Raw genomic sequence first — 25,962 nt, 5'->3', positions numbered from 1 at the left:
TAGGAGGAAATGCTTACAGAAGTCACACAGCCAACCTTCTCAAATTTGGGAAACCTTTTTGTAAGCATCTTCCCAGTTCTACCATGGGAAGAGAGTGAATGAGCTTCTGCTCAAGTAATTGCAACCCCGGGGAACTCAGCATTGGGAGACAGCCCTTGCAAGTTACCACGGTCCTCCTCATGGAAGGCTTTTTTTCTTAAACCCATCAGCATCAACATCAAAAGTCTGCACTCAGGGAACAAGACTCTAGGTCCCCTGAGAGCTAGCTGAGCCCAGGCAGCTGGTTCATTGCCAGATCTGGCACAGAGCCTCAGAACCAAGCAGGCAAGCAAGAGCTACTGCATGGATGGATAGGTGGATGCATGGATGGATGGATGGGTGGGTAGGTGGGTGGGTGGGTGAATGGATGGATGGATGAATGGGATGCCCACTCTGGATGCTATAGAATAAGTTATACATATTTATTCCCCCATCATACTATAATTTAGAGTTCAAGGCAAGCAAAAAATGCACAGTCTCTACATTGAAGATCTGGGGAAATTTCATGCAAAATAATTCTAGAGTTGGAACTCCCCTAAGAGCTATAAACTATCCCAGGCTTGAGTGTCAGCAATTGACTCCACTTGAAAAGTGAAACACCCGCTGATTACAGGGGTGTGAGTGGTGGTCAGATGAAAAACAGTCTCATTCTTTTTCAAATATTAACTCTAACAGATGCCTGAGAGAAAATTACTGAGAACTGCATTCATTTCCAAGTGTCTTCTTCTTTTCTTTAATCTCTAACGACATGTAACCTACCATGTATTTTGTACTTAACACAACACCTAAGAAACTCATAGAAATGTCTGCAACTCTGATTGGGTCACAAGGACAGACTTTGAACAGAATCTGCTTATTCTTCCCCAAAATATGCCTTCACTTAGCTGACAACACAGTCTCTTTCTCATATTGAGTCACCAGATTTATTAACTGCTGTATCTTGAGAATAAGATTGCTTAGAGTACTTATAATATTTATTGTATTACATATAAATAAAGAAATGCATTCACTTTTATTAATAATAAATAGGGCAAGGCACCTTGTTCCAAAATGATTGTGCTATATTTTGCTTTTTCTTCCCCCCTTTTTTGCAGAATGTCATTTGCTAAAAGTTTCAAGTCATGCCCAATGACTAATGTATTGTTCTCTTCCCAGGAGGAGGGGAGAAGCATGAGGTACCTGGTACCCAGCAAAAGCCCTAACGGCAGAGTTATCAGTGAAATTCCTCCAAGTGACAAAGGGCTACAAGAGGGGTTCCTTGCTGGTACAACCAGGTCACAAGCCTAAGCAGGCTTGACGGGTGTGGCTGGCTCCCTCCCCAGGGCCCGCTCTGTTTCCGATCTGGGCTTGGCTGGCCAGGCTAGGCTCCTGCCCCTGGCTCTCTGTGGGACCTCAGGCTCCAGGAATTTGGACCGAGTGGTAGAGACATCGCCGACAGAGACGGCAACTGCCAGCTTCCTCCCTATGCTGTCTTGTGATTCAAAGCAGATTCTGCTCCACTTTTTTAAAAGGGGGAGCACGTTAACACGGGAGACCCACAAGGACAGGAGTCAGCAAGGAAACTCGGACAGTCCCATCCAAGAGAAGGTGAGTGAACAGCTCGTCCACAGTGAATCACGGCAGGTACGTGGTCACGGGGAGCCTAAGGGCATGAAGGGTTGATTGCTGCCTCCCTGGGGGACATGATAGGAGCATCAAGAGCACTGGGAGTTGGTCATTTTGAAAAGACTGGGGTTTCCAAACACACAGAGAAAGACCCCCACACCTGTGCACACGCCCACCCCTATGATGCCTTTGTGCTTGGCCGCAGAAGGAAAGGGCTGAGGAAAAAGAGGATGCTTTTCCACGTGTTTATCTGAAATAAACACCTTTGAGCCCAGTGGCTTTACATGCAAACTTCTCATCCTCAGATGACTTCTTTGGGCTGGGACCCTCTCTCACCAATCCTGCCTGATATCATAGTCAGACAACTGAACAGAAATTGCCACAGGTTGTCCGTGTGGCATAGTCACTGAGAATACTTTGTGCCTCGCCTTTCTCTTCTTTGCATTAATTTCCAGCAAAGGCACTCTCTTCCTTGAAGGGGTACATCTCTGTAGCAGGAGTTCTATCCGCAGCATTCTGCTCTCTGTGAAAGTGTCCTTTTTATGAAAATAATTCACATCACAAGAATTCTGATATCCTAGGTACAATTAGCTCATGGATCAATATTTTAATGTGCATTTATGTGCTCAATCTTGCATGGACCACCCAGAGAGGAGACCAGGACTGGAGTCCCAGGCCTGTTTCCACCTCATGTTTTCTTAAATGACCCACTGAAGTCTCTAAACCTCATCATCTCTATATTTGCAATATAATAACAGCTACCATGTAAGATTGTTGTAATGATTAATTGTGAAAATACAAAGTCCTTTTTGACAGAGTATATTATTTGTTATTACTATTATTATTACTGATAGACATGGCCCAGCTCTGAGCTAACTAAGTACTGAGAAAAATGAGTAAGACATACTTTTCATGTTTCTGAGCCAACATAATGCTTCTGGTCTGACCAGAGCTTCACCCAAGGTCATGCATGTAGTAAGTGACAGTTGTTCAGTCACCCAGTCATGTCCGACTCTTTGCGACCCATGGACCGCAACACACCAGGCTTCCCTGTCCTTCACCATCTCCCGGACTTTGCTCAAACTCATGTCCATTGAGTCGGTGATGCCATCCAACCATCTCATCCTCTGTCATCCCCTTCTCCTCCTGCCTTCAATCTTTCCCAGCATCAGGGTCTTTTCCAAGGACAGAGCAGGCCTAAAATCCAGGCCTTCCAGCTCACAGTTTGATTTCCAGCGAGTGTTTCTAAGGCAGATGCAGAGACGCATTCTGCTGCAGGTAGAAGGGTGCCGGGTAACAGCCTGCTAAGTGACCCTCAGCCGCAGCCGGGCACCAGCCCCAGGCCCACTTCTCTGCAGGATGGAGCAGCTCCTGCCTCAGCTGCATCTCTTCCCTCCCCTGCAGGAGCCATGTGGTCTCTCCTACTGGCCCTCCTCCTCTTTCACGTCTGCCCCACCAGGGGAGCCAGCAACCTCCATGAGGACCTGACCCTGCTGAGGACGGACCTGGCGCTTCGCCTGTACCGGAGCGTGGCCGCGGCCGGAAACCAAACCAACCTGGTCCTCTCCCCCGCTGGCGCCTTCATCCCCCTGGAGCTCCTGCAGTTCGGAGCCCGGGGGAACACCGGCCGGCAGCTGGCCCAGGCCCTGGGCTACACCGTCCACGGTAAGCGGACCGCTGCTCCTCCCATTCTGCTGCTCACGCCCACTGCCCTGCTCACACTCACACCTGACCTCATGCTCAGGCTGCCTCGGGTGGCAGGCAGAGAAGGCTGCCCACTGGCAACAGAAGGCATGGACACTCTACATCACGGTGGTGGTTTAGTCACTCAGTCTTGTCCATGGACAGTAGCCCACCAGACTCCTCTGTCCATGGGATTCTCCAGGCTGGAATACTAGAGTGGGTTGCCATTTCCTTCTCCAGAGGATTTCTCCACCCAGGGATCGAACCCACATCCCCTACATTGCAAGGCGAGCTCCCAACCACTGAGCCACCAGGGAAGCCCATATCGTGGTTACTCTTGATAAAATTTCCAAGGTTCCCTTCTGCCCTTGGGTTTGGCGGCAATTTCTCAGTTGCATTTTACAAGCCCTTTCAGAATGCTTACTAGATGCCAGAAACCGCTAGAAGCACCTTACCAATACAATCTAATTCACTGCAGCAACAACCCTATCGAGGTAGGTAATTATCTCATCATTCCTATTCTAGAGATGAGCCAATTTAGGCAGAGTGGGTAAGCAAGTTGCCCAAGGTCACACAGCTAGCAAGTGGTCAAGCTGGGACTCAAGCCAGGCTGTCTGGTTCATCCTGCTTTAACAAATGTGTGACTTCTAGGCAGAGTCATATTTACCAACATAATTCAATATTTATGAGTTTAAGCTGGAACTCAAGCCCAGGCTGTCTGGTTCCAGAGACCATCCCGCTTTCATAAATGTGTGACTTCTAGGCAGTCATATTTACCAAGATAATTCAGAACACCTCTGCCAGTGGGGACAAGAGTCTTGTGATGCCAGGTCAGCCACACCCGGCCCCACTTGGGGCCTCCAGCCCTGGTCCCAACCTCCCAACTCCATCTGAACACAAACACTTTACACACAACCTTTTTTCTCTATCTAAGAATAAGATGCCAGTGAAAAAGGATGAGAATTAAAATGACATAAATTAATCCCTTTTTAGAGCACCCAGGAACTAATACCGAGACAGTCATAGCAAGAGCTCCCTTGGAGCTGGCATCTTGCGTTGGCAAGGTGAATGCTCCAGAAGCAGGCCTCAGGCACTACCTGTGCGTCCTGTGCCCACCCTACCCCATCCACACCCTGTCCTCTGCCAAAACAATTCTCGTGAGCCTGCTGGCCGACCTGCAAGTACGTTTTCTCTCTTAGGGTAAGTGAAGACAAACAGAAGTTATCACGTTGAATTTTGCTCGGCAAGTATATTATGGAAATGTATCCATGGAGTTGCTCTCCAGCCACGTTAGATTCAGCGGAAAGCCATCCATCAAGTATTTCTGAGCTCCTGCTGTGTGGGCTGGTGCTACGCCAGGAATTTAGCAGCCAGGTATATAAGGAACACTTTGAACATAAGACTCTCAGTCTCGTAGGAACAATGCACACAGAAACACATTTTTAATAAGGGGCAGTTAGTGTACTTATGTGAAATACGCTCGTACCGGGGAGGGAATGATTTATTTCACTAGCAGATCAGGAAGGCTCCCCAGATAACAAGACACCTGAGCTGGGTTTTGAAGAACAAATAGGAGTATGAAAGAGGGGCAGGCATTTCGGCCTTGAAACATTTTCTCACAGAAGTCAGGATTAGGGGGAAAGTGAGAAACGCAAGTAGAATTACCCTGCGGAGACAGGGAACTGATGACAGCCGGTGCTTCGCTGTCAGGTAACGTCAGGGTACCTGCTTAAGCAAGGTGTGGCGATTATTAACAGGGTTTCCATAGAGCCCATTCAAGAATTACCAAATGTCCAGAATGCTTAATAGTCAAACTCTGGGGAACATAATCCCACTTTTTTTTTTCTTACTTATAAATGGCTTCATTATCTCATGGATCCAGGGTTAATTATCACAAACAGGAAAGTGCTGCTTGCAGAGTTCTAGTTAATGGAATACCCCTGCATTTGTTTGCCCCCAAATGGCTCAGAGAATCACATGGGTGCTGATTAAGTCAACCTGCTACTGCCCACCACCTGCCCTGTCCCAATCTTTCTTTTACAAAGGAGCACAGATCAGGAACGTGAACCCACAGCCCAGGGGCTTGGGCCATTGTTCCCATCTGATCAACAGAGCTCTATCCATGTTTGCAATGAGACAATGGGCGCTTGTCTTCTCACTGACATCCAGCCAATAGGTGACCACCAGCAGTTGTTGGTTGTTTTTTTTTTTTTTAATATTTATTTGGCTGCACTGGATCTTAGTTCCGGCACATGGGATCTTTGATCTTTGTTTTGGCATGCAGGATCTTCTTTTTCAGCTAGGCATGTGAGATCTAGTTCCCTGACCAGGGATTGAACCCAGGCCCCCTGCACTGGGAGCAAGGAGTCTTAGCCACTGGACCACCAGGGAAGTGCCCGACCACCGGCAGCTTTGCCTGTATCCCCACCAGCTGGTCCTAAAGCTGGGCATGAGCTTCAGAGCAGGCACCAGTGATATCCCCAAAATATTTTTGTTTTCACTGCATGAAAATATGATTTCCCAGGGGTCCAAGTTTTAGGGATTTCCAATGCTTTTCCAAGTCAATTAATAAAGAACACATCTCAGCTTTCACACATCTCAGCTTTCTGTCACAAGAACGATGCTGGGAACAGAGGCCTCAGAGATGGGGGTGGGGAAGAATTCTGTTTGATGACGCACGTGGACTCACTTTTACAGTTGTTATGTCACTTGATCCTTATAGAAATCATATGCAGTCGCCAAGCCTCCTAAACTGCCTGTTTTACCAATGAGACAAGAGGTTAATGCGGAGAACGCAATGGCAACGCACTCTAGTACTCTTGCCTGGAAAATCCCATGGATGGAGGAGCCTGGTAGGCTGCAGTCCACGGGGTCGCTAAGAGTCAGACACGACTGAGCGACTTCACTTTCACTTTTGACTTTCATGCGTTGAAGAAGGAAATGGCAACCCACTCCAGCTTTCTTGCCTGGAGAATCCCAGGGACGGGGAAGCCTGGTGGGCTGCCGTCTATGGGGTCGCACAGAGTCGAACACGACTGAAGCGACTTAGCAACAGCAGCAGCAAGAGGTTAATGATTTGCTAAGACTCAGCTCACCCAACAGGCAAGTGATAGAGCTGGGATTCCAATTCCAGATTTTCTGACTCCAAATCCGGTGCTCTTTCCTCAACTCCTTAGCCTCCCTCTCAGCCACTGAGCAGGCATACAAATTTATCTAAGCCCCCTGCCTTCACTGTTTTCCACCAGACGTGGCTTCCCAGGTGGCACGACTGGCACAGAACCCACCTGCCAATGCAGGGGACAAAAGAGATGTGGGTTCAGTCCTTGGGTCAGGAAGATCCCCTGGAGGAGGGCATGGCAACCCATGCCAGTATTCTTGCCTGGAGAATCCCGTGGACGGAGGAGCCTGGCGGGCTACAGTCAATTGGGTTGCAAGAGTCGGACTTGACTGAAGTGACTTAGCACACACTCACGTATCCTCACTGCTCTCTCAGCCCAACCAAACCCTTTGCACATTGTCTTAAACTTAACTCTCTTTGATCAGCACCACAAAGATGGTTCTGGCTGGCTAAAAATTTTATATACATTAAAATCCAGAACCGCCCCCCTTTAGATTCAGTGTCACATTCAAGAAGTTCAGCTAATATACTGAGAAGGAAGGCTCTTTCCACACGGGTCTCTCAAATGAGTTAAAAGGCTGGTCTGCAGCAGGACTCAGAAAAGTACCATTTCTTCTGGCATTTTCCTGCCACTCCATGCCGTTCCAGGGACTCTCCCTTCAAACTCTCCACCCCTCCCCAGTGCACCCCTGCTCTACTGCAGTCCTCCCCTCCCCTGCTCTTACAGCCACCCAACCCCTCCAGCAGGAAAGACGGCTTTGCAGGAGAGGGAGCGGGAGGGGAGAGGAATCGAGGCAGTAGTTTCAAGGGCTGCAGGGGAGGCGCAGTTTGTCACCGTGCAAGTCAGTCCCTTTTGCCCCACTGAAGGACATGGCAACCCACTCCAGTATTCTTGTCTGGAGAATCCCCATGGACAGAGGAGCCTGGCGGGCTACAGTCCATGGGGTCGCAAAGAGTCGGACATGACTGGGCGACTAAGCACAGCAGAGACCAGACTAGGAAATACAGGCAACTCGGCAAAACAGGAGGCTCTGCGAGGTTCTCCCCAGCAGAGGGGCAGACTGTTCCCAGCCCACCTGTCCTTCACCTGGCAGGGAGCAGGGGGCAGGGGGTGGTCAGGTGACACTGAGCAACTTTATTAATCTGTCTGAACCCCCGCTCCCTCATCTATAAATGCGATCATAATTGCACTTAATTCGCAGGGTTGTTGAGAGGATTAAAAGTGATCCTGCTTGCAGAGGGTTTAGCAGAGTTTGTCAACCTTCAGCATTTTTTATTCTGACGATATATATTCATTCCAGCAGCATCTAGAAAACCACTTCCGATGTGCTCACGGTAGGGACAAACCAGGCTCCAGCGGAGATAAGATTTCTCAAGCCCACTGACTCTGCGCCTTGAGGGTATCTGTCTGGAAGGATGGCGGGTCCCCTGGGCCGAGAGGGTGAAAGGACAGAGAGGAGAGCTCTGTGACACCCCCTAAGGTCATGTGACACTAAGGACCACCGACATGTCTCCATTCACCCCTGCAGATAGTCTACATCCTACAGGGACGTGATTCGATGAGTATTTATGACCTTCCTCACGAAAGGACAATCTGATGAGTATTATTTTTTTCATTCAGTTTTTTCTCATTAAAACAAAATAAGCACTTGAGCTGGGCTGTAATTTTCTAGGCTATGTATTTATACATGCCTTGAGTCCAGTTTTTACAGCAGTAGATTTTAAGACGCGGCTTTTGTGGTGAAAGTTCTGTGGAGTAAACTTGCCCACAACCGCATCCTGCAGCCTGGTGACTGGGGCCCCCGGCCCGGGGTGTGTTCTGGGTGCCGCTGCCCCCCAGAAGGACTTTAGCCAGGCAAGTTAGGGGTGGTGGGGGGATGCGTCTGCTGCTGTCTCCTGGCCTGGCCTCTGTGAGGGGACACGGAATGGACAGGCACCCAAGCCAGGTAGGAGGCTCATTCCACCTGCTGCCCTGGGAGAGATGGTGGAGGCAGGGTGGGCAGAAAGAGGATGCAAAGAGCCTGGGAGTCGTGGCGGAGACTTGTGGGCAGCCAGGGGGCCGTCACTAAGACGAAGGGGAGGCGAAAAGGAGAAAGAAGGGCTGTGTTCCACAGGCAGCCTGCCTGCAAAGGGGTCCTGCTGGCTGGAAAAGCCCTGGGTGCACAGGTCAGGAGGATACGCCACTGGGTCGTGACTCAACAGTAGCTCCACATGCGCAGGGGAGAAGAGAAGCCACAGCTGTGAACAATAGTGTGAAAAAGGATTCCATCGTGAATATGCAGAGAAGGAAGCGGCCTCCTGCCTGAGCTGCAAATGACTAGAAGTCCACCATCAGGAAGGTAGAAGCTATGGACTCTTTCAAATGCCTGGTATTTCAACATTCTCACAGGTTCCTGCCGACATGAATAATGGGCTGTCTGCTGGGGCTCAGAGAGATGGGGGAATGGGAGGAGCCCTTACCTTGCCCCTAGATTTTCCAGGTTGAAAGCAGAGTTCCACAAAAGACTACATCCAAACGCTACTCAGATGTGTAGTCGTGGGGATGAACGTGAGGCCCTGCACCAGAGATATCAACAATTCAACACCCTGGTCACTGCCCAGCACTGCTACTCGTGATGTTCCCCATAAATCCACTGGCCTTGTACATACTTGAAGCCCTCTGCCCACCAGCCCAGGTCTCTCTGCTTTAGCACTGCTCCACATATTCTGGCTCAGAGAAGGAAATCCAGTGCTCTTGCCTGGAGAATTCCAGGGACAGAGGACCTGGTGGGCTGCCGTCTATGGGGTCACACAGAGTCCAACACGACCGAAGTGACTTAGCAGCAGCAGCATTCATCTGGCTCAAGACGTTTAGGAAGCACAGTCTTTGGGAGGTTGGTAATGTTTTTCTATCTGACTTAATCTCAGCTAGATTTGGGCTTCCCAGGTGGTTTAGTGATAAAGAATCCACCTGCCAATGCAGGAGATGAGGGTTTGATCCCTGGGTCGGGAAGATCCCCTGGAGAAGGAAATGGCAACCCACTCCAGTATTCTTGCCTGAAATCCCATGGATAGAGGAGCCTGGTGGGCTACAGTCCATGGTCGCAAAGAGGAGGACACAACTCAGCAACTGAATAATAACAGCCTGATTTCTTTCAAATCTTCGTGGTTTCTTCCCCCTTGACTTTTCATCTGTGGATCCAGGTTAACTCCTGAGCAACTGAGCTATGACTTTTCCAAACTGACTGTCTACGGCGGATGAACCTCAGGACCTAAGAGTGGAGAGGCAGGGGTCCCATTCCCCTGTATCCAGCAAGCAGAGCCGGGGGTAACTCCTGTCTTACACTCACCATTTTGACTGATCTTCTTTGCAGACCCCAAGGTCAGAGAATGGCTGCGGGCTGTCTATGCCGTGCTGCCCAGCACCAGCCCGGGTGCCAAGCTGGAGCTGGCCTGCATCCTCTACGTGCAGACAGGGACGCCGCTCACCCCCTGCTTCGTGGAGCAGGTCTCCCGGTGGGCAAACAGCAGCCTGGAGCTGGCCAACCTCAGGGAGCCCAACAGCACCGCCATGCTGGCCAACGGATGGGGCCCCAAGCAGACCACAGGTAAGGAAAAGCTATCCACCTTGATGAGGTTAATGGAGGAGGGCTGGGGAGACAGGTCGCAGCTGTTACCCATCAGAAGCCACGCAATGGGTACACACGCAGCCCTCAGCTGCAGCAGAGGCTTGTCCTCTTGGGAAACCTGACCCTGGAGGGAATAGGGCTCACTTTTGGTTCTATTCTCTCCCTAGCCCACCCCCACCCCACCCGCAGGGACAGACACACACACCCACACACAAAAGGGTGCTCTTCAGAATCCCAGCAGACTTTGTGCCATGCAACGTGCCCAGGTGTGTTTCCACTGAGCTCTGTTCTCATCAACCACTAACCCTCTTCAATGCAAAATGCAGTAGGAGCCCAAAACGTGGTTTCTTAGGAATTTCGCTTAAGGAAATAACTGTATGTAATAACAGTATATAATGTTCAGCCCAGGGTTATCTTAGTGTGCAGCGATTAGGGATGGTTTAATGAAAATCAGCACCTGCACTTTGGCAGGCTAGAGTCCGTAGTGTAGCAGGGAGTCAGACAGGGCTGAGCACGCCACACATATCGTGAAGTTATAATCACCATCGAAGATGACGAGCGTCACGAACACTTACTGAGTGCTCAGTTGATTTCTTCAGCCCTCTTCTAAGCACTCTGTGGTTATGAGCTCAGTCTCCCCTCTCCATCATCCTAAGAGCTAAGTGCCATCATTGTCCCCATTTTACAAACGGAGAAACAGAGGCACAGAGAATCGGGCCTCCAGCCCTCCCCTCCCCACAGAGCAGGGGATTCTAACCCAGGCAGCCTGGCTCCAGTGTCCTTGACGATTACAAAGGTTACAGAGAACTAGGGAGAGCACTGAAGACCCAATGTTTAAAAGGCAGAACAGGGAACATGCACTTCATGAATCAAGAGACAGCATGTGGGCAGGCGCGCAGGGGCAAACTGAACATTCAGATCTGTATTGATAAGGGGGTTTCCCCTCGCAGTTCACTCCAACATTTCACAACGTCTTTCAGTTTACTCCAAAATGTTTAACTCCCTGCTGCAGCTCGTGGCGCTGCTGGGAGGCCCGAGGCCCCGGTCAGCTGCTATCAACCCCAGGGGTGAACGGTCCTCTGAGAAAGAGATGGTACCCCTGAGAAGACCGGGGCCAGGCTGCTTCGGTTCAAGTCCAAGGTCTCCATCTTGGGCAAGTGGGCAGATAGCGGCTTTGTTGCTCACAAGTATGTGACCTTGGACAACCTTGGGGTCCCATCTTTAAAACTGGGAATAACAACAGAACTGGTAGGAGGAGTCGAGGAGGGTTTGCTGAAGCCTTGAAGACAGAGCCTAGCACAAAGTACATGCTTATTAAAGGGATAAAGAGCTGGAAGAACGCAGCCTCTTGACAGGTGGCCAGCCAGCTCCCCTCTTAGGTAAGGCAAGAGACTTAAAGTCTGTGCCCTGGAGGTCATCATGTAAACAAAGGCTCCGCCAGGGATGAGGCCCAAGAGCACTTGGGGCGAAGGGAGTGGGGGGTAGGGGGGACTGTGCAGCACCCAGTCTTACTTTTGGGTTCCTCCTCCCCCGCCCACCCCCCCACCACCCCCCACCCCCCACCCCCACCACCCCCACCCCCCACCCCCTGCCAGGGGTCTGCCTGAGCAGGGCAGGCCTTCTGCTTCTGGGAAACAATCCCAGCCAGAACTAGCCAGAACTAACTGGAACCAGCCCATAGCACCCCAAGCTATACATAAAAAAATAAAAATTAAAAATTAAAGCCTGGTCTCCAACCACAGCTCTTTACAAGCACCACAGTTCTACAGCTAAGAGTACGAACAAGCAAGCCACAACCCACCTCGGAGGATGCCTCATGCCCGCGGCAGCCTCTCAGGGGCCCCCGCTCTCTGCTCGCAGGGGACGGGCCGGTGGGCTCCGCGTCAGGGCGCGGTGGCGGCGCGGAGTCTGCGCAGCTGGTGCTGGTGAGCACCATGTCCTTCCAGAGCGCCTGGCGTCATCAGTTCTTCTTCTGGGACACCCAGCTCCTGCCTTTCACCTGCGCCCAGGGCCTGGCCCTCGAGGTTCCCATGATGTACCAAATGGCCGAGGTCAACCACGGTGAGCGGGAGGAGCCCGGGAAGGGAGGGCTGGGCTCTGCTCTAAAAGGATGTATCCGAGTGGCGCTGTGGGTCCTTCTACGGTGCCAGGCGCGCCTTGGAGCAAGGGAAGGCCAGGGAGGCGGAGACTCAGGACAGTGAGGGAGCCGATGGGGAAGAGAACCCCGATTCATGCCTGGCCTTTTCCTCTGCACGGAGTAAAGCAGGGAGTCAGGTGACTGTTTGGGCAAACCCCTTCTCCTGGCAGTCATCCCCTCAAGATGAACACCTGCCTCAGCGTTTGGTGCTGAGAAATGACGGGCGGTGGAGAGTCCAGTCTAGAAGTTTCCCTAGAGCATGCCCACCAGGAAGTGCTCATCACTTTGCCTGCCCATCCTGCTGGAAGTCACTCATCCCCCTCGCGGTGGGGTACACCTGCAGCTCCCCTTCCAAGCAGACTAGTGTGTGCTGTGCATGCTCCAGGGTGGGGGGCCCAGCACGACCAGGCAGGAAGGGCCCCACTGCCCTGCCTGCCTCACATCTCTGCTCCTGGTCACCCCTCCAAACCCTGGTTTGCATGCTCAGCCCCCTCCAGCATGTGGGACTAACTATGTTCTTATTCCGGAAGAAGTCAGTGAGACTTAAAACAGTGTTTTAGGAGCTTTGGTGTTGAGAACACTTGCTATCATCCTGCTTTGCATACAGGACCCTTGTGAGTTCCCAGTGCATTTATTCATTAGTTTATTCAACCAATAATTATTCATTGAGGTCAAGTAAGATGGGAATGGAAGAACGTCTGTTGAATAAGTATACATTTACAATGGCTTGTATTGAAATTGAAAGTGAAAGTCGCTCAGTTGTGTCCGACTCTTTGTGACCCCATGGGCTATACAGTCCATGGAATTCTCCAGGCCGGAATACTGGAGTGGGTAGCCTTTCCCATCTCCAGAGGATCTCTCCAACCCAGGAATCAAACCCAGGTCTCCTGCATTGCAGGTGGATTCTTTACTAAATGAGCCATTGAGTTGACCCAAAAGTTCATTCAGATTTTTCCATAAGCTATTATGGAAAAACTCAAACAAACTTTTTGACCAACCCAATAATTCTTGCTCCTAACATTTTCCTGTCGCTGCTGTGACCCATGCTGGTTGATCTGTCTGCTGGGTGATGCTGGCAGGCAGACTCTGAGATGTTCCTGTTCTCCCCAGCACACAGTGCAGGTTGGCTGGCACATAATGGAAGCTGAGCAAGTATTGACTGAGCAGATACAAAAAGGTGTATGAACCATGCCCCTGTCTTGCCCTAGTGATTGTAAGATTTTGCTGCAGTGGCCAGTTGGCGCTGCTGTCTGTCCACCCTGAGGCCCAGGCCCCACTGTCCTCCCAGGGAAGGGATCAAGCCTGGAGTTCTGCCTGAGACTGGGGCTGCCACAGGCTGCCAAGTCAACACAGCTCACCTAGATTGCTCCCTATTATTTGCCCGCCCTGTCCCATCACTGGGTCTGGCCACTACATCTGCATTCACCAGAAACCCTCTCTGGGTCTCCTGATCTCTGGCCATTTGTGCCTGCTGCCACCTGCCACCTGTCCCATCACACACTTCTGGAATTAGGCTGTGCCCAGTGGCCTGGACTTGTCCTTGGCCAATCATAGCCATCACACACAAGCTCCCAGCTGTCCATCCTGAAGCCCACTTGTTTATGTCACAGGGTACAAATTATCAGTTCGAATCCAGCCTGAACTCCTGTTTTCTTAGGTCTTTGCAATGCTTTGGGTTTCCCAGGTGGCTCAGCAGTAAAGAATTTGCCTGCTAATGCAGGAGACGTGGTCAGGAAGATGCCCTGGAGGAGGAAATGGCAACCCACTCCAGTATTCTTGCCTGGAAAATCCCATGGACAGAGGAGCCTGGTGAGCTGCAGTCCATGGGGTTGCAAAGAGTCAGAGGTGACTTAGCAACTGAGCATGCTCGCACACACGCGTGTGCAGTGCTTCAGACACTGGGAAATTTCATGTGACATCTAGGCTTAGAGCTTTGGCTGCATGAGTGTGTGCTGAATCGCTTCAGTCAGACTCTTTGCAACCCCATGGACTGTAGCCTGCCAGGCTCCTCCGTCCATGGGATTCTCCAGGCAAGAGTACTGGATTGGATTGACATTTCCTTCTTCAGGGGATTGTCCCAACCCAGGGATCAAACCCACATCCTCTGCGTTGTGTTGCAGGCAGATTCTTTACTGCTGACCCAGGCAGCGCTTCAATCCAGGAGACACGAGTTCGATCCCTTGGTCAGGGACAATCCCCTGGAGGAAGGCATGGCAACCCACTCCAGCATTCTTACCTGGAGAATTCCATGGACAGCGGAGCCTGGCAGGCTACAGTCCATGGGGTCGCAGAGTCAGACACAACTGAGCAACTTCACTAGTTCACTGGTTACCGCTAGCGCCACCTGGGAAGCTTTTGGTTAAAAGACAGGGAAATCTAGCACCAAGAGCCTGGGTCCTGGTATGGTAACAACAGGCCGGGATTGTAGTGGCTGTCCCTTTAAGAAGGGGTTTGGCACCCCCACCCTGCCCAGCCACTGCAGGCCCCAGGACTCAAACCACATGAGAATATCTTTCTTAGAGACATTCTAGGTCTTAGGATCAGCAAAGGTAGCCACAAGCTCCCAACAGTCTTGGTCCTCAAACAGCTCCCTGAAGGTGAGGTGGACACCCTGATTGTTAATAAAATGCATTGTTTCCAGTTCTGGGAGCTGGCCCCTCCCAGGGTCCAGCACTGTCTGTTTCCTTGGGCTCCCGGGACAGAACTGATCCCCCATCCACTGAACCCCCAGGCCAGTTTCAGGACCCTGCGGGCCATCAGGTGGGGGTGCTGGAGCTGCCCTACCTGGGAAACGCGGCCAGCCTACTCCTGGTGCTGCCTCGGGACAGAGACACACCGCTCAGCCACATTGAGCCCCACCTCACAGCCAGCCTCCTCCACACCTGGACTGCCAGCCTGAAGAGAGCCCGGATGGAGGTGTTCCTGCCCAGGTGAGCGGCTGCATTGAACTGTCGGCGGGCTCCTCGGCCTGCTCCAGTCGGCCAGACCTGGATTAAGAACCCAGGCGGCTGACTCTAGGGTCTGTGCAGTTACCTTGGAGAGTGCCTCTAAATCTTATCACATCCTGAGTATACAGCCATCATTTTTCAAAACCAAATAGGCAAGATCGCTTATGCAGTTGAGCAAATACAGATATAATTTCCATCAGAAGGCAAACTGAAGCATAAAACCTTTACATCCTTGCACTGAAGGTTTCATTCTTTCTAAAGAGAGGTGAGCCTTTCTTTGAGAAAACCGAATAGGTACAAATACAAAACCCCAAGAGGTCAAAAAGTTAAATGATGGTGCTGGATTTTGCTTCTCCAAAGCAAAACCTATTTGCAAAACTCATTACTTTACAAAGGGTTCCTCAAGGAGCATCTCTAAATGATAAGCTTCATTTGAAATCAGAGTAAATGCGTAATTAATTTGGAGACCAGCAGTTAAACAAAAAAAATTATCCGAGGGTTCATTTGCAGGGTGTGGATTCTTCATGCTCCTCCCCACTGGCCACCTCAGCCTCCTCCACTGACCAGGCTCTCTGCATTGCTGAGCCAGAGGCCTTGGCAGGGTTCCCTCGAGGAGTTAAAAATAAGTCCAGGCCCTGGAACAAAAAACAGAGAGAGAGAGAGAGACCCAGTGAGTGAAGGGCCAAGGTCTAAAGTGAGATCAGCCTAGCGAAGGCAGAAGGTGAATTGAACTCAGAGATAATGCCTATCTCTCCAAACCAAATATTTGAACCCCAAATCAAAGCCCAAAGACTGGCTATTTCAGCAGATCTCTCTATCATGAAGCAGAAGCAAGCCTGTTTCTGTTATGTTTAAGAGAAGCTCAGCAAATGAAGAAGAGCTTTCAAGGCTAACAGAGAGAAAATGCGGCTGGGAGTAGGACTTTGAGACAGTCTCTTTGAGTGTAGGAGACAAATGGCTGGCCTCGCCCTGGAGCAGCTGATGTAAGGAAGAGGCCCCAGGGAGACGCCCAGCGCCACTGAGAACTATTCACTGGTGTTAATTCTGCCTTTAGAACTTGCAATCCCTTGAGATCCTAAAACACTTTGGAGGATGGAGAAGGGACAAGAAGGCAGAGGTCATAGTAACCCAAGTATTCATTCACACTTGACCTTATCTGGATTAAAACAAAAAAAATTTTTTAATCTCTCTAAGACTATTCAGCTTGCTATCTGAGAAGAATAGAAGATTTTAGGGAAATAAAACTTCCATTACCTTTTAGGGGTGTTTCATAGGCAAAACTAACCAAGTTTATTAAAAAGACTGTTCTGTCTTCCATTGAATTTTCTTGACACTCTTGTCAAAATCAATTGGCCATAAATATAGGTTTATTTCTAGACTTCCTATTTTATTCTATAGGTACAAATAAATGTCCATACTTTTGCCAGTACCACACACTCTTGATTGCTTACTTTAGCTTTTTAATGCATTTAGAAATCAGCAGTATGAGTCCTTCAACTTTGTTTTTCTTTTTTAAGATTGTTTTAGCTATTCTGGGTTCCATGTCTTTCTATGTGAGTTTTAGGATCAGCTTATCAGTTTCTGCCAAATAAACAGCCAGGTTCTTGATACGGACTTTGCTGACTCTGTAGATTAACTTGTAGAGTATTGCTTTATAACAATATTAAGTATTCCAGTCCATGAACACAAGATGTCTTTGATTTTCTTCAGGTTTTCATTGTTTTTATCAATGGTGTTTTGTAGTCTCCAGTGCACAGGTTTTGTTCATTTTACTTCTAAGTATTCTAGTCCTTTTGATGCTACTGTAAATGGGATTTCATTTTCAGATTGTTCATTGCTAGTGTAAAGAAACAGTTAATTTTTGTATCTTGATCTTATATCCTGCCACCTTGATGAACTCACGTATTAGCTCTAATAGTTTTTTCTCTGTGTGTATGTGTGTGTATGTGTGTATTCTTTAGGATTTTCTATATACAAGACCAGGTCGTCTGTGACTAGAAAGAGATTTAGTTCCTTCTTTTGATTCTGGACACATTTGCTTTCTTTTTCTTGTGTAATTGCCCTGCACACCCTTCAGTAAAGTGTTAAGTAGAAGTGGTGATCATCTTTCTCTTGTTCCTGATCTAGGGGGAAAGCATTCAATCCTTTACCATTAAGGATGATGCTAGCTGTAGGGGGTTGTAAATGCCCATTTTGAGGTTGAAGAAATCTCCTTCTATCCCAAGTTTGTTAGGTGGTTTTTGTTTTTATAAAAGAAGGTCAAGTGCTTGGACAAGTACTTTTTCTGCATCTCTTGAAATGATCACGTCACCCTTGTCCTTTATTTCATTAATATGGTATTTTACATGGATTGATTTTCATATGTCAAACCCACCTTGCATTCCTGGGAGAAATCCCACTTGGTCATAGAGGGATTCCTATGTTGCTGGATTCAATTTTTTAATATTTTGTTGAGGATTTTTACATCTGTATTCATAAGGGACACTGGTCTGTCATTTTCCTGTGAAACCCTTGTCTGGTTTTGGTAAAGGGTGTTTTTTCTAACTCAAGATATTTTTGTAGCATCTCTTCTGGCCTGGCCTTTGTAGCCATACAAGAAACAAATCACTGTCCTCTTTCATAGTCATACCTCGTTTTTACTATTGTCTTTAGTTACTAAAAATGGTATTACCCAGGTTTATCTCCTACCATAACCACCATCAGTTCAGTTCAGCCGCTCAGTCGTGTCCGACTCTTTGCGACCCCATGAATTGTAGCACACCAGGCCTCCCTGTCCATCACCAACTCCTGGAGTTCACTCAGACTCACGTCCATCGAATCCGTGATGCCATCCAGCCATCTCATCCTCTGTCGTCCCCTTCTCCTCCTGCCCCTAATCCCTCCCAGCATCAGAGTCTTTTCCAATGAGTCAACTCTTTGCATGAGGTGGCCAAAGTACTGGAGCTTCAGCTTTAACATCATTCCTTCCAAAGAAATCCCAGGGCTAATCTCCTTCAGAATGGACTGGTTGGATCTCCTTGCAGTCCAAGGGACTCTCAAGAGTCTTCTCCAACACCACAGTTCAAAAGCATCAATTCTTCAGCGCTCAGCTTTCTTCACAGTCCAACTCTCACATCCATACATGACCACTGGAAAAACCATAGCCTTGATTAGATGGACCTTTGTTGGCAAAGTAATGTCTCTGCTTTTCAATATGCTATCTAAGTTGATCATAACTTTTCTTCCAAGGAGTAAGTGGCTTTTAATTTCATGGCTGCAGTCATCATCTGCAGTGATTTTGGAGCCCCAAAAAATAAAGTCTGACACTGTTTCCACTGTCTCCCCATCTATTTCCCATGAAGTGATGGGACCAGGTGCCATGATCTTCGTTTTCTGAATATTGAGCTTTAAGCCAACTTTTTCACTCTCCACTTTCACTTTCATCAAGAGGCTTTTTAGTTCCTCTTCACTTTCTGCCATAAGGGTGGTGTTATCTGCATATCTGAGGTTATTGATATTTCTCCCAGCAATCTTGATTCCAGCTTGTGTTTCTTCCAGCCCAGCATTTCTCATGATGTACTCCGCATAGAAGTTAAATAAGCAGGGTGACAGTATACAGCCTGGACGTACTCCTTTTCCTATTTGGAACCAGTCTGTTGTTCCATGTCCAGTTCTAACTATTGCTTCCTGACCTGCATATAGATTTCTCAAGAGGCAGGTCAGGTGGTCTGGTATTCCCATCTCTTTCAGAATTTTCCAGTTTATTGTGATCCACACAGTCAAAGGCTTTGGCATAGTCAATAAAGCAGAAATAGATGTTTTTCTGGAACTCTCTTGCTTTTTCAATGATCCAGTGGATGTTGGCAATTTGATCTCTGGTTCCTCTGCCTTTTCTAAAACCAGCTTGAACATCAGGAAGTTCACAGTTCACGTATTGCTGAAGCCTGGCTTGGAGAATTTTGAGCATTACTTTACTAGCGTGTGAGATGACTACTGTTGTGCGGTAGTTTGAGCATTCAAACCACCGTACTTGGCTTCAAACATACCTTAGCTCTTTCTCAATGTTAACGAGAAACGAAAACCACAGTGGTGACAATGAAGTGCGTGAGCTGTACTGGACATTATTCTGAGCACTTTACCAGGATTATTGCACTTACTATTCACAAAACTAAGAACTAGTGTTAGGCCCATTTCCTAAGTAAAGAAACCAAGGCAAAGTAATTTGCCCAGGTTCCCTCAGCTAGTAAGAGGCTGAGCCAGCATTCAAGCCTAGGCACTAGGTTCCCAAGTTCATGTTCTTAATCATTATGTTTCAGCACTGAGAGTTCTCAGAAAAGTGAGGTTTAAGGATTTAAGAAAATTTCAGAGAAGGTGGTCTAAAATTTTTTTTTTTTGAGGAACTTCTCTAGTGGTCCAGGGGTTAAGACTCTACACTGTCAGTGCAAGGGGTGTGGGTTCAACCCCTGGTCAGGGAACTAAGATTCCACATGCTGAGAGGTGTAGCCCCCCCATCCCCCCCAAAATTTTTTTTAATTTTTGTGAAATATCAGCATACTTAGAGAAAGGTGGTGCCTTTTTTGGAAACTATGGCCAAGATTCAGAACACACATTTATGAGAAAATCTGATACCTTTGTTTAAAATATTGGGCACATTGTCTTATATGGCAGTGAAGAACTTGAATATTTAACAGTCTGGTACAGTATTTTTATTCTCCGATAAGCTCTGCATGATTTATAGAAAAGACCATCTAAATTCCAATTTGGAAGTTTTTTGTTCTCAAAGGAAAATCACGTCATTCAACCTTTTAAAGCCTCCTCCAACGGTAAAGTTTTAAATGCCTTGCCCTTGGAGAAACATGATAAAGTTGGTGGGCTGGTTTTTCCTGCTCTCAGGACTTAACTGGGAAAACTAAAGACCCATGCTCACACAGCAAACATGAAAATATGTTGTATCAAATAGAAAAATGTTCAACGAGACACTATTAGTTGGCAGTTAGTCAGCAACTTGTTTTGCGCACCTACTGTGTGTGAGACGCCAGCCAGGAGGCAGATGGCAGGTGGCAGAGTGTAGACATCGAGAGCACAGGCTCTGCGCTCCGTCAGCCTTGTCCAGGCGCGCTCTGTCGCAGACTCAGGACGTCCTCTTGGGCAAGCTCGTTAAACTCTTCAAGCCTCAGTGTTCCATCTGTAAAACAAGAATAATAACGCGGTTACGTGATGAAGAGATGAGATCATCCACATAAAATACTCGTAGTGCCTGGCACATGGTGAGCACGCATGAGTGCTGAGTCGCGTCCGACTCTTTGAGACCCCATGGACTGCAGCCCACCAGGGTCCTCTGTCCATGGGATTCTTCAGGCAGGACTACTGGAGTGGGTTGCCATTTCCTACACATGGTAAGCACTCATTAAATATTAATTATTATGAAGACATAATGAGCCTCTTTTCTCAAATAGTTTCCAGTATCATAAATAACACTAATAGGAAACAGACCATTTTATACATCAAAACAGTGGAACAAAGTGCTTAATAGGGCTTATAAGAACTGAAGGTCACAGAACAGCTGGGGAAGAGGAGGAGTGATCGCTGAACTGAGCTTAGAGGAGAGGACAGTACAATTCAAATTCAAGGCAGACCTGGAAAGAACAGCAGAAGCAAAGGTCCAGAGGTGGGAGAAGGGGCTGTGGGGTCGATTAGCCAGGGGGGCAGGGTGTGGGCAGGAGCAGTGACAGATGAAGTTGGAAGTGAGCCTGGAGCCCCCTGACTTTGAAGGGAGGGGCTTGGGTTGGCATGTGATGAATATCGAAGTCCACTGAATGAGACTCTTGAGTGAAAGTGTATATCTTTTGTTGTTTTAGGTTCAGGATCCAAAATCATTTCGACTTGAAAAACATTTTATATTCCTGGGGAGTCATCGATCTTTTTGATCCACTCAGAGCTAACTTGAAAGGAATTTCAGGTAACAACATTTCTTTTTCCAAACATATTGGCATTGTGTGTGTGGTGGTGGGGGGCGGGTGCTATTTTTAATCAGTAATCATGCACTGATGAAGGGGTGCACACCTACGAAGCCCTTAGAGGTAAATAGCCAGAGTTGATGTGGCTTAAAAGAATAAAGAAAGTGCTTTACTGTATATAAGAACATGCTGCTTCAGATGACAGATTTGGGTTGGACTTGGTGGGGGTGGGGGTGTTTCTTGAGATGGCCTCTAAGCACCACACCTTCAGAGTGAAGTCAGTGATTAGAGGTCCCAATACAGCTCCCCTCCCTCTGCCCGTCATGATAGGCGATACCAGAGATAATGGTACAACAGAGCCCATCATTCTGACCTCCCAGCATCACTCTTCATTTCTATCTCTGCCCCCTCCCTCCCTCCTTGGACCTCTCTGTCTTCTTCTAATGAACTTACCCTCATCCATCCAACTTCCTTTCTTCAAATTACTTCCACAAATTATCCATAACCTGGCCTTAAAATGTTTTCCCTCCCAGAGTCTGTGTTAGATTTCGTGGCTTATAGTAGACAAGCTCCTGCTAATCTACGGGCTCTGTATTCACCTGTGGTCTGACAGAACTGACATCTAATGTTAAAAGAGAGGGGAAGGCCAGAACCTAATGTTTCAGAATCCTCCTGGGAGACCACTGGCGAAACTACTGCCAACTCTAAAGACTTGGGTTCGTTGCTGCTCGGGATAGTAATGAATTATCTGTACGAAGATGACCCTGGAGCAGGCATTGCCTTGGCCTTGATGCTTTCCTTGCCCGAGGAGCTGATGAAACCTCTGTTTGGAATGCTAGAACCTCATAGCTCAGATATGTTTTCTAAAGCCTTGCTCAGATTTCTTTCTTAAGCCATCGCAGAAAAAAAAATAAAAACGGAGTTTAGTCCACAACAGTCTCGGCTTGGGTATTAGATGTGACCAGTTAGACTCCATGGCAAAGTTACTTATCAGAAAACACACGAGGAAGGCTCTCTATTCTAGGTTATTTATAATCTACCAGCTCTGAACTCATTGCCTAAACATGCAAAGAGGTAGTAAGCAAAGCAATAGTCAAGTTTGGGCCCAGTGCCCCCCAACAATGCTTGGCACAGAGTGGGGAGCCAGTAAATACTGTTGACTTGGTAAATGACTTTACCAGAAGTTTTCCCTGGTGACACAAACGTAATCTGGCACTGCCAGGAAAAGAAGACTAGAGCTAAAGGCTTAGAGGCAAGGAAAGAGCAAGGGATGAAGGATTTGGGTACAGTCTATCTTTAATTACACAATCCCATCACAATCTTTTTTTGTGGCTCTGGAGCTCAGCTATGGCATTCCTGTTTTGACCAGCCTAATTCAAAATTTGGGAGCCATTCTGACCTTCTCTTCCACACTGCTACATTCCAGTAGTCACTGTGACTCACTGATTGTTCCTTCATCATTCTCAGAAATCCATCCTAAAAGGCAGTCAACCCTGTGTCCTCAAAAAGGATTGAGCTCAACTCATGATGCAGTTCTCCTATCGGTAAAGACCTCTGAGGCTCAGAGCTCCTTTGACAAGATCTAACAAACAGTTGAGTTTAAAAAGAACCTTTCAAAATACCCAACCTCTTGTTTTACAATGCAATTAAAGTCTACTTATTTTTGCTCCAATCAGCAGAAATATAGGCTTATGGATCTGGCTTGTTAAACAAGTATCAAGCAGTTACCACACAGCAAGTGGGAAGCTTGCATGCCTATTTCCTTCAGATAAAATATATCCACCTTACAATCTTCTCCCATAAATTTTTATTCCTCTAATACAAGGAACACCAAATGAGGGCCTACCACCAGTTTTTATAAATAAAGTTTTATTGAAACACAGCCACTCCCATTCATTTAAACTCACCCATGGCTGCTTTCCTGCTATAATGGCAGAACTGAGACTTTGCAACAGATGCCATATGCTCTATAATGGCTAAAATATTTAATATCTGGCTTTTTACAGATAGAGTTAGCCATCTAAAACATTGCTTTCCAATATCTTTCTTTAAATATGATCAACAGGCTAGTTACTTCTGTGCCTAAGTAGACTGCTGACTTAATTCTGGAGACACGGCCACTGAATCTAACAATAGTTGTGTCATGCCTAAAATGGGGTAGCCACCACCCACCTCACATCTTATTTGCAGAGATGAAATTATCATATAGCAAAGCATCAGCAGAGAGCTTGACAGAGAGTAAGTGATCAGAAAACGGTGGTCTCCCATCCTACAATTAACAAGGGGCCACAAATAGTTTCGTACTACTGATGGACACTCAACAACCGCTGGGAACATTTGTTTTTTTCTTTCTATTTGGTACCAAAGCCCAGAATCAAGTTCCCCTTCTCCATTTAAAAGTCACTCATTTCTTCTTTTGTGGCCTCAGATCCTATTTTTGCTGCATGAAGAATGCCCAGCTGGGCCTAGGCTGTTTTTCTCCCTAGACCACCCTGGCACTACATGTCATGAAGCTTTTAAGAATAATGCCAGTTTCACTTACACTAAAGACAGCAGCTAGAGAGCCACTTTCTGAACAGTCCCACTTCCTGTAGGATCAGCAGGCTTTGATACCAACCCAAGCTTGTAATCTAAGAAATAGTCCTTGTGCACAAACTTGAAACTTTGAAGAAACTGTCTTATTCTTAACTTTTGTGACTGGTTTCCAACCTCTGCTTGGGAAGACATACAAGCTCCCTGTTTCTATGATGTGAATGAACAAACCAGCCAGAGTTGTTTGGTTGTGAGCTGAAGTTAACTTATGCCATACCAGTGATTGGGCAGAGCTGCAGCAGGTCATCAGGATAGTAACATAGGTCATTCTGGACTTCAGTCTCTTTCCCAAGAAGACCAACTAGCAAGTCTCCATACATACGTCAACATTGTAGAAATGCCCTCACCTGGGGGTGAGGCTGAAGCACCCCTCTGAAACATAGAGACTGAGAAGGACCACATTAGCAAGTAAGAAGAAATGTCTTCCCTGGTGGCTCAGGGCTTCAGAACGCACCTGCCCGTGTAGGAGACGTGGATTCGATCCCTGGGCTAGGAGGATCCCACACGCCACAGAGTGGCTAAGCCCATGGGCGCCACAGCTACTGAGTCTGTGCTCTGGTGCCTGAGCGCCGCAACTGCCGAGTCCCCGCGCTGTGGCTGCTGAGGTCCGCGTGCCCCACAGCCCGTGATCCACACGAGACGCCCGCACACCGCAGCTAGAGAGTAGCCCCCACGTGCTGTGACTAGAAACAAGCCCGTGCAGCAATGAAGACCCAGTGCGGCCAAAAGTAAATAAAGTTATACTCTTTTAAAAAGGCATAAAAAGAAAGTAAGAGGAATGGCTCCTTTCTGACCACATCACCACCTGCTCCAGGCTGACGCAGCACTGCACCGAGAGTGCCCCCTGGTCCATGGTTTCTCCAGGGAGAGGACAGAGGCCCAAGGTGGACATCTGGCTCATACAGCTCAGAGTGTTTCAGGACACATCCTGGCAGACCCGCTCAGGTCCTGCCTCATGGGTCAGAGAGGTGGAGAAGGGGGGCAAAGCCTACAGCGTTCAGCACCTGCACCTAAAAAGAGCATACTGCAGCGCACCTGAGCAAAATCCCCAGCCAAGAGCAATGCCCATGGGCAGAGCCAAGCCAGTGGCCCCATGTGGCCAGAGGGCTCAGTTGGCACTTCTGGGATTTGGGTCTCTGGTGAAAGGGCCACCATACTCCCAACTCACTGAGGCAGGAAAGCAAGTTCACAGCCCAACCTAACCACCAAGCAGTCTCATGTCCCACTCATGCAGGAAGCCTGGCCAGGAAACCGAGACTGCCAAGAAGCCTGTCCTACAGCCCTGCTTGGGCAAAGAGCTAAGTCAGACACCCTGTCCAACTGTTGAGCACAGTCCCTGACACCACATAACCAGGAGGCCTGATCAGGGACTGTGGACGACCTTGGAGCTCAACCCATGGTCCCACCAAGCCGAAGCCCAGCCTGTGGTCCCACCTGACACAGAGCCCAGCCAATAGCTCCATCCAGTTGGGAAACATACTCTGAGTCCCCATCTGACCAGGAATGGTTGCAGAGCCCAGCCTACAACTGCCCAATCATGGTATCCAGTCAGTGGTACCATCCTGCCAGGGAACACAGCCTGCAGCCTCATTCAACCAGAGGTGATTATAGAACTAGCAGCTCAACCCAACCATGAAACATAGCCAGAAGCTCCACCTGAAGAGGAAGCCCACCCAGTGGCTCCACTTGAACGCACAGTCCAGCCAGCAGTCCCACCCAACCAAAGAACCGAGCCAGCAGCAACCCCTGCAACCTCTGAGCATATGCAGTAGCCTTGTTCAAACAGAGACCCTGATAGAAGGCCTCACCCGTCCATAGCTGCTAGGAGCTGACTGGTGAAGGTCTTTTTCCTGCAACAGCAAATCTATAAAGTCTGGGAGAGCAGACTGCTTACTTTAAATACATTAGCTGTTAATACAAGGAATGAAGCAGCATGAAGGATTAGAAAAACATGATAGAACCCAAAGAAACAAATAAAACCGCAGTAACTAACTCCAGAATGCTTGCCTGGAGAATCCCATGGACAGAGGAGCCTGGCAGGCTATATATAGTCCATGGGGTCACAAAGAGTCAGACATGAATGAGCAACTAATACCCACTCACTCAACTCTCATAGAGAAATGGAGATCTATGAACTGTCTAACAAAGGATTCTGAGTGATCCTCTTAAAGAAGTTCAGTAAACTGCAAGAATGCACAGACAGACAAAATTGAGAAACCAGTGCACAAATCAGTAAGTTCAAGAAAGAAACAGAAACTATCAAAGAACCAAAACAGAAATCCTAAAGCTTAATACA

General features: G+C 48.1%; 2 protein-coding genes across 3 annotated transcripts in view; one reads left to right on the top strand and one right to left on the bottom strand.

The window, feature by feature from the left end:
• The window catches only part of SERPINE3 (serpin family E member 3), a 32,636-nt gene continuing 8,061 nt past the window's right edge, over window positions 1,388-25,962 (top strand). Inside the window, exons 1-6 of the mRNA XM_005687469.3 lie at window positions 1,388-1,626; window positions 3,049-3,309; window positions 9,799-10,032; window positions 11,914-12,114; window positions 14,922-15,120; window positions 20,976-21,076. Of these exons, the coding sequence (XP_005687526.2) occupies window positions 3,054-3,309; window positions 9,799-10,032; window positions 11,914-12,114; window positions 14,922-15,120; window positions 20,976-21,076 (991 nt within the window). The 5' untranslated portion in view covers window positions 1,388-1,626; window positions 3,049-3,053. The remainder of the gene's footprint in view (window positions 1,627-3,048; window positions 3,310-9,798; window positions 10,033-11,913; window positions 12,115-14,921; window positions 15,121-20,975; window positions 21,077-25,962) is intronic.
• INTS6 (integrator complex subunit 6) overlaps window positions 15,304-25,962 on the bottom strand; it is a 105,172-nt gene continuing 94,513 nt past the window's right edge. For both annotated transcript variants that reach the window (XR_001918950.1, XR_001918951.1), the window contains 2 exons: window positions 20,136-20,302; window positions 15,304-15,773 (listed from right to left, as the gene is read on the bottom strand). The gene's annotated coding sequence lies outside the window, so the exon portion shown is untranslated. The remainder of the gene's footprint in view (window positions 15,774-20,135; window positions 20,303-25,962) is intronic.

Source organism: Capra hircus, chromosome 12 (genome assembly GCF_001704415.2).
Source record: "Capra hircus breed San Clemente chromosome 12, ASM170441v1, whole genome shotgun sequence".
NCBI classification, from domain to species: Eukaryota; Metazoa; Chordata; class Mammalia; order Artiodactyla; family Bovidae; genus Capra; species Capra hircus.
This window is presented reverse-complemented; position numbering and strand designations above follow the sequence as displayed.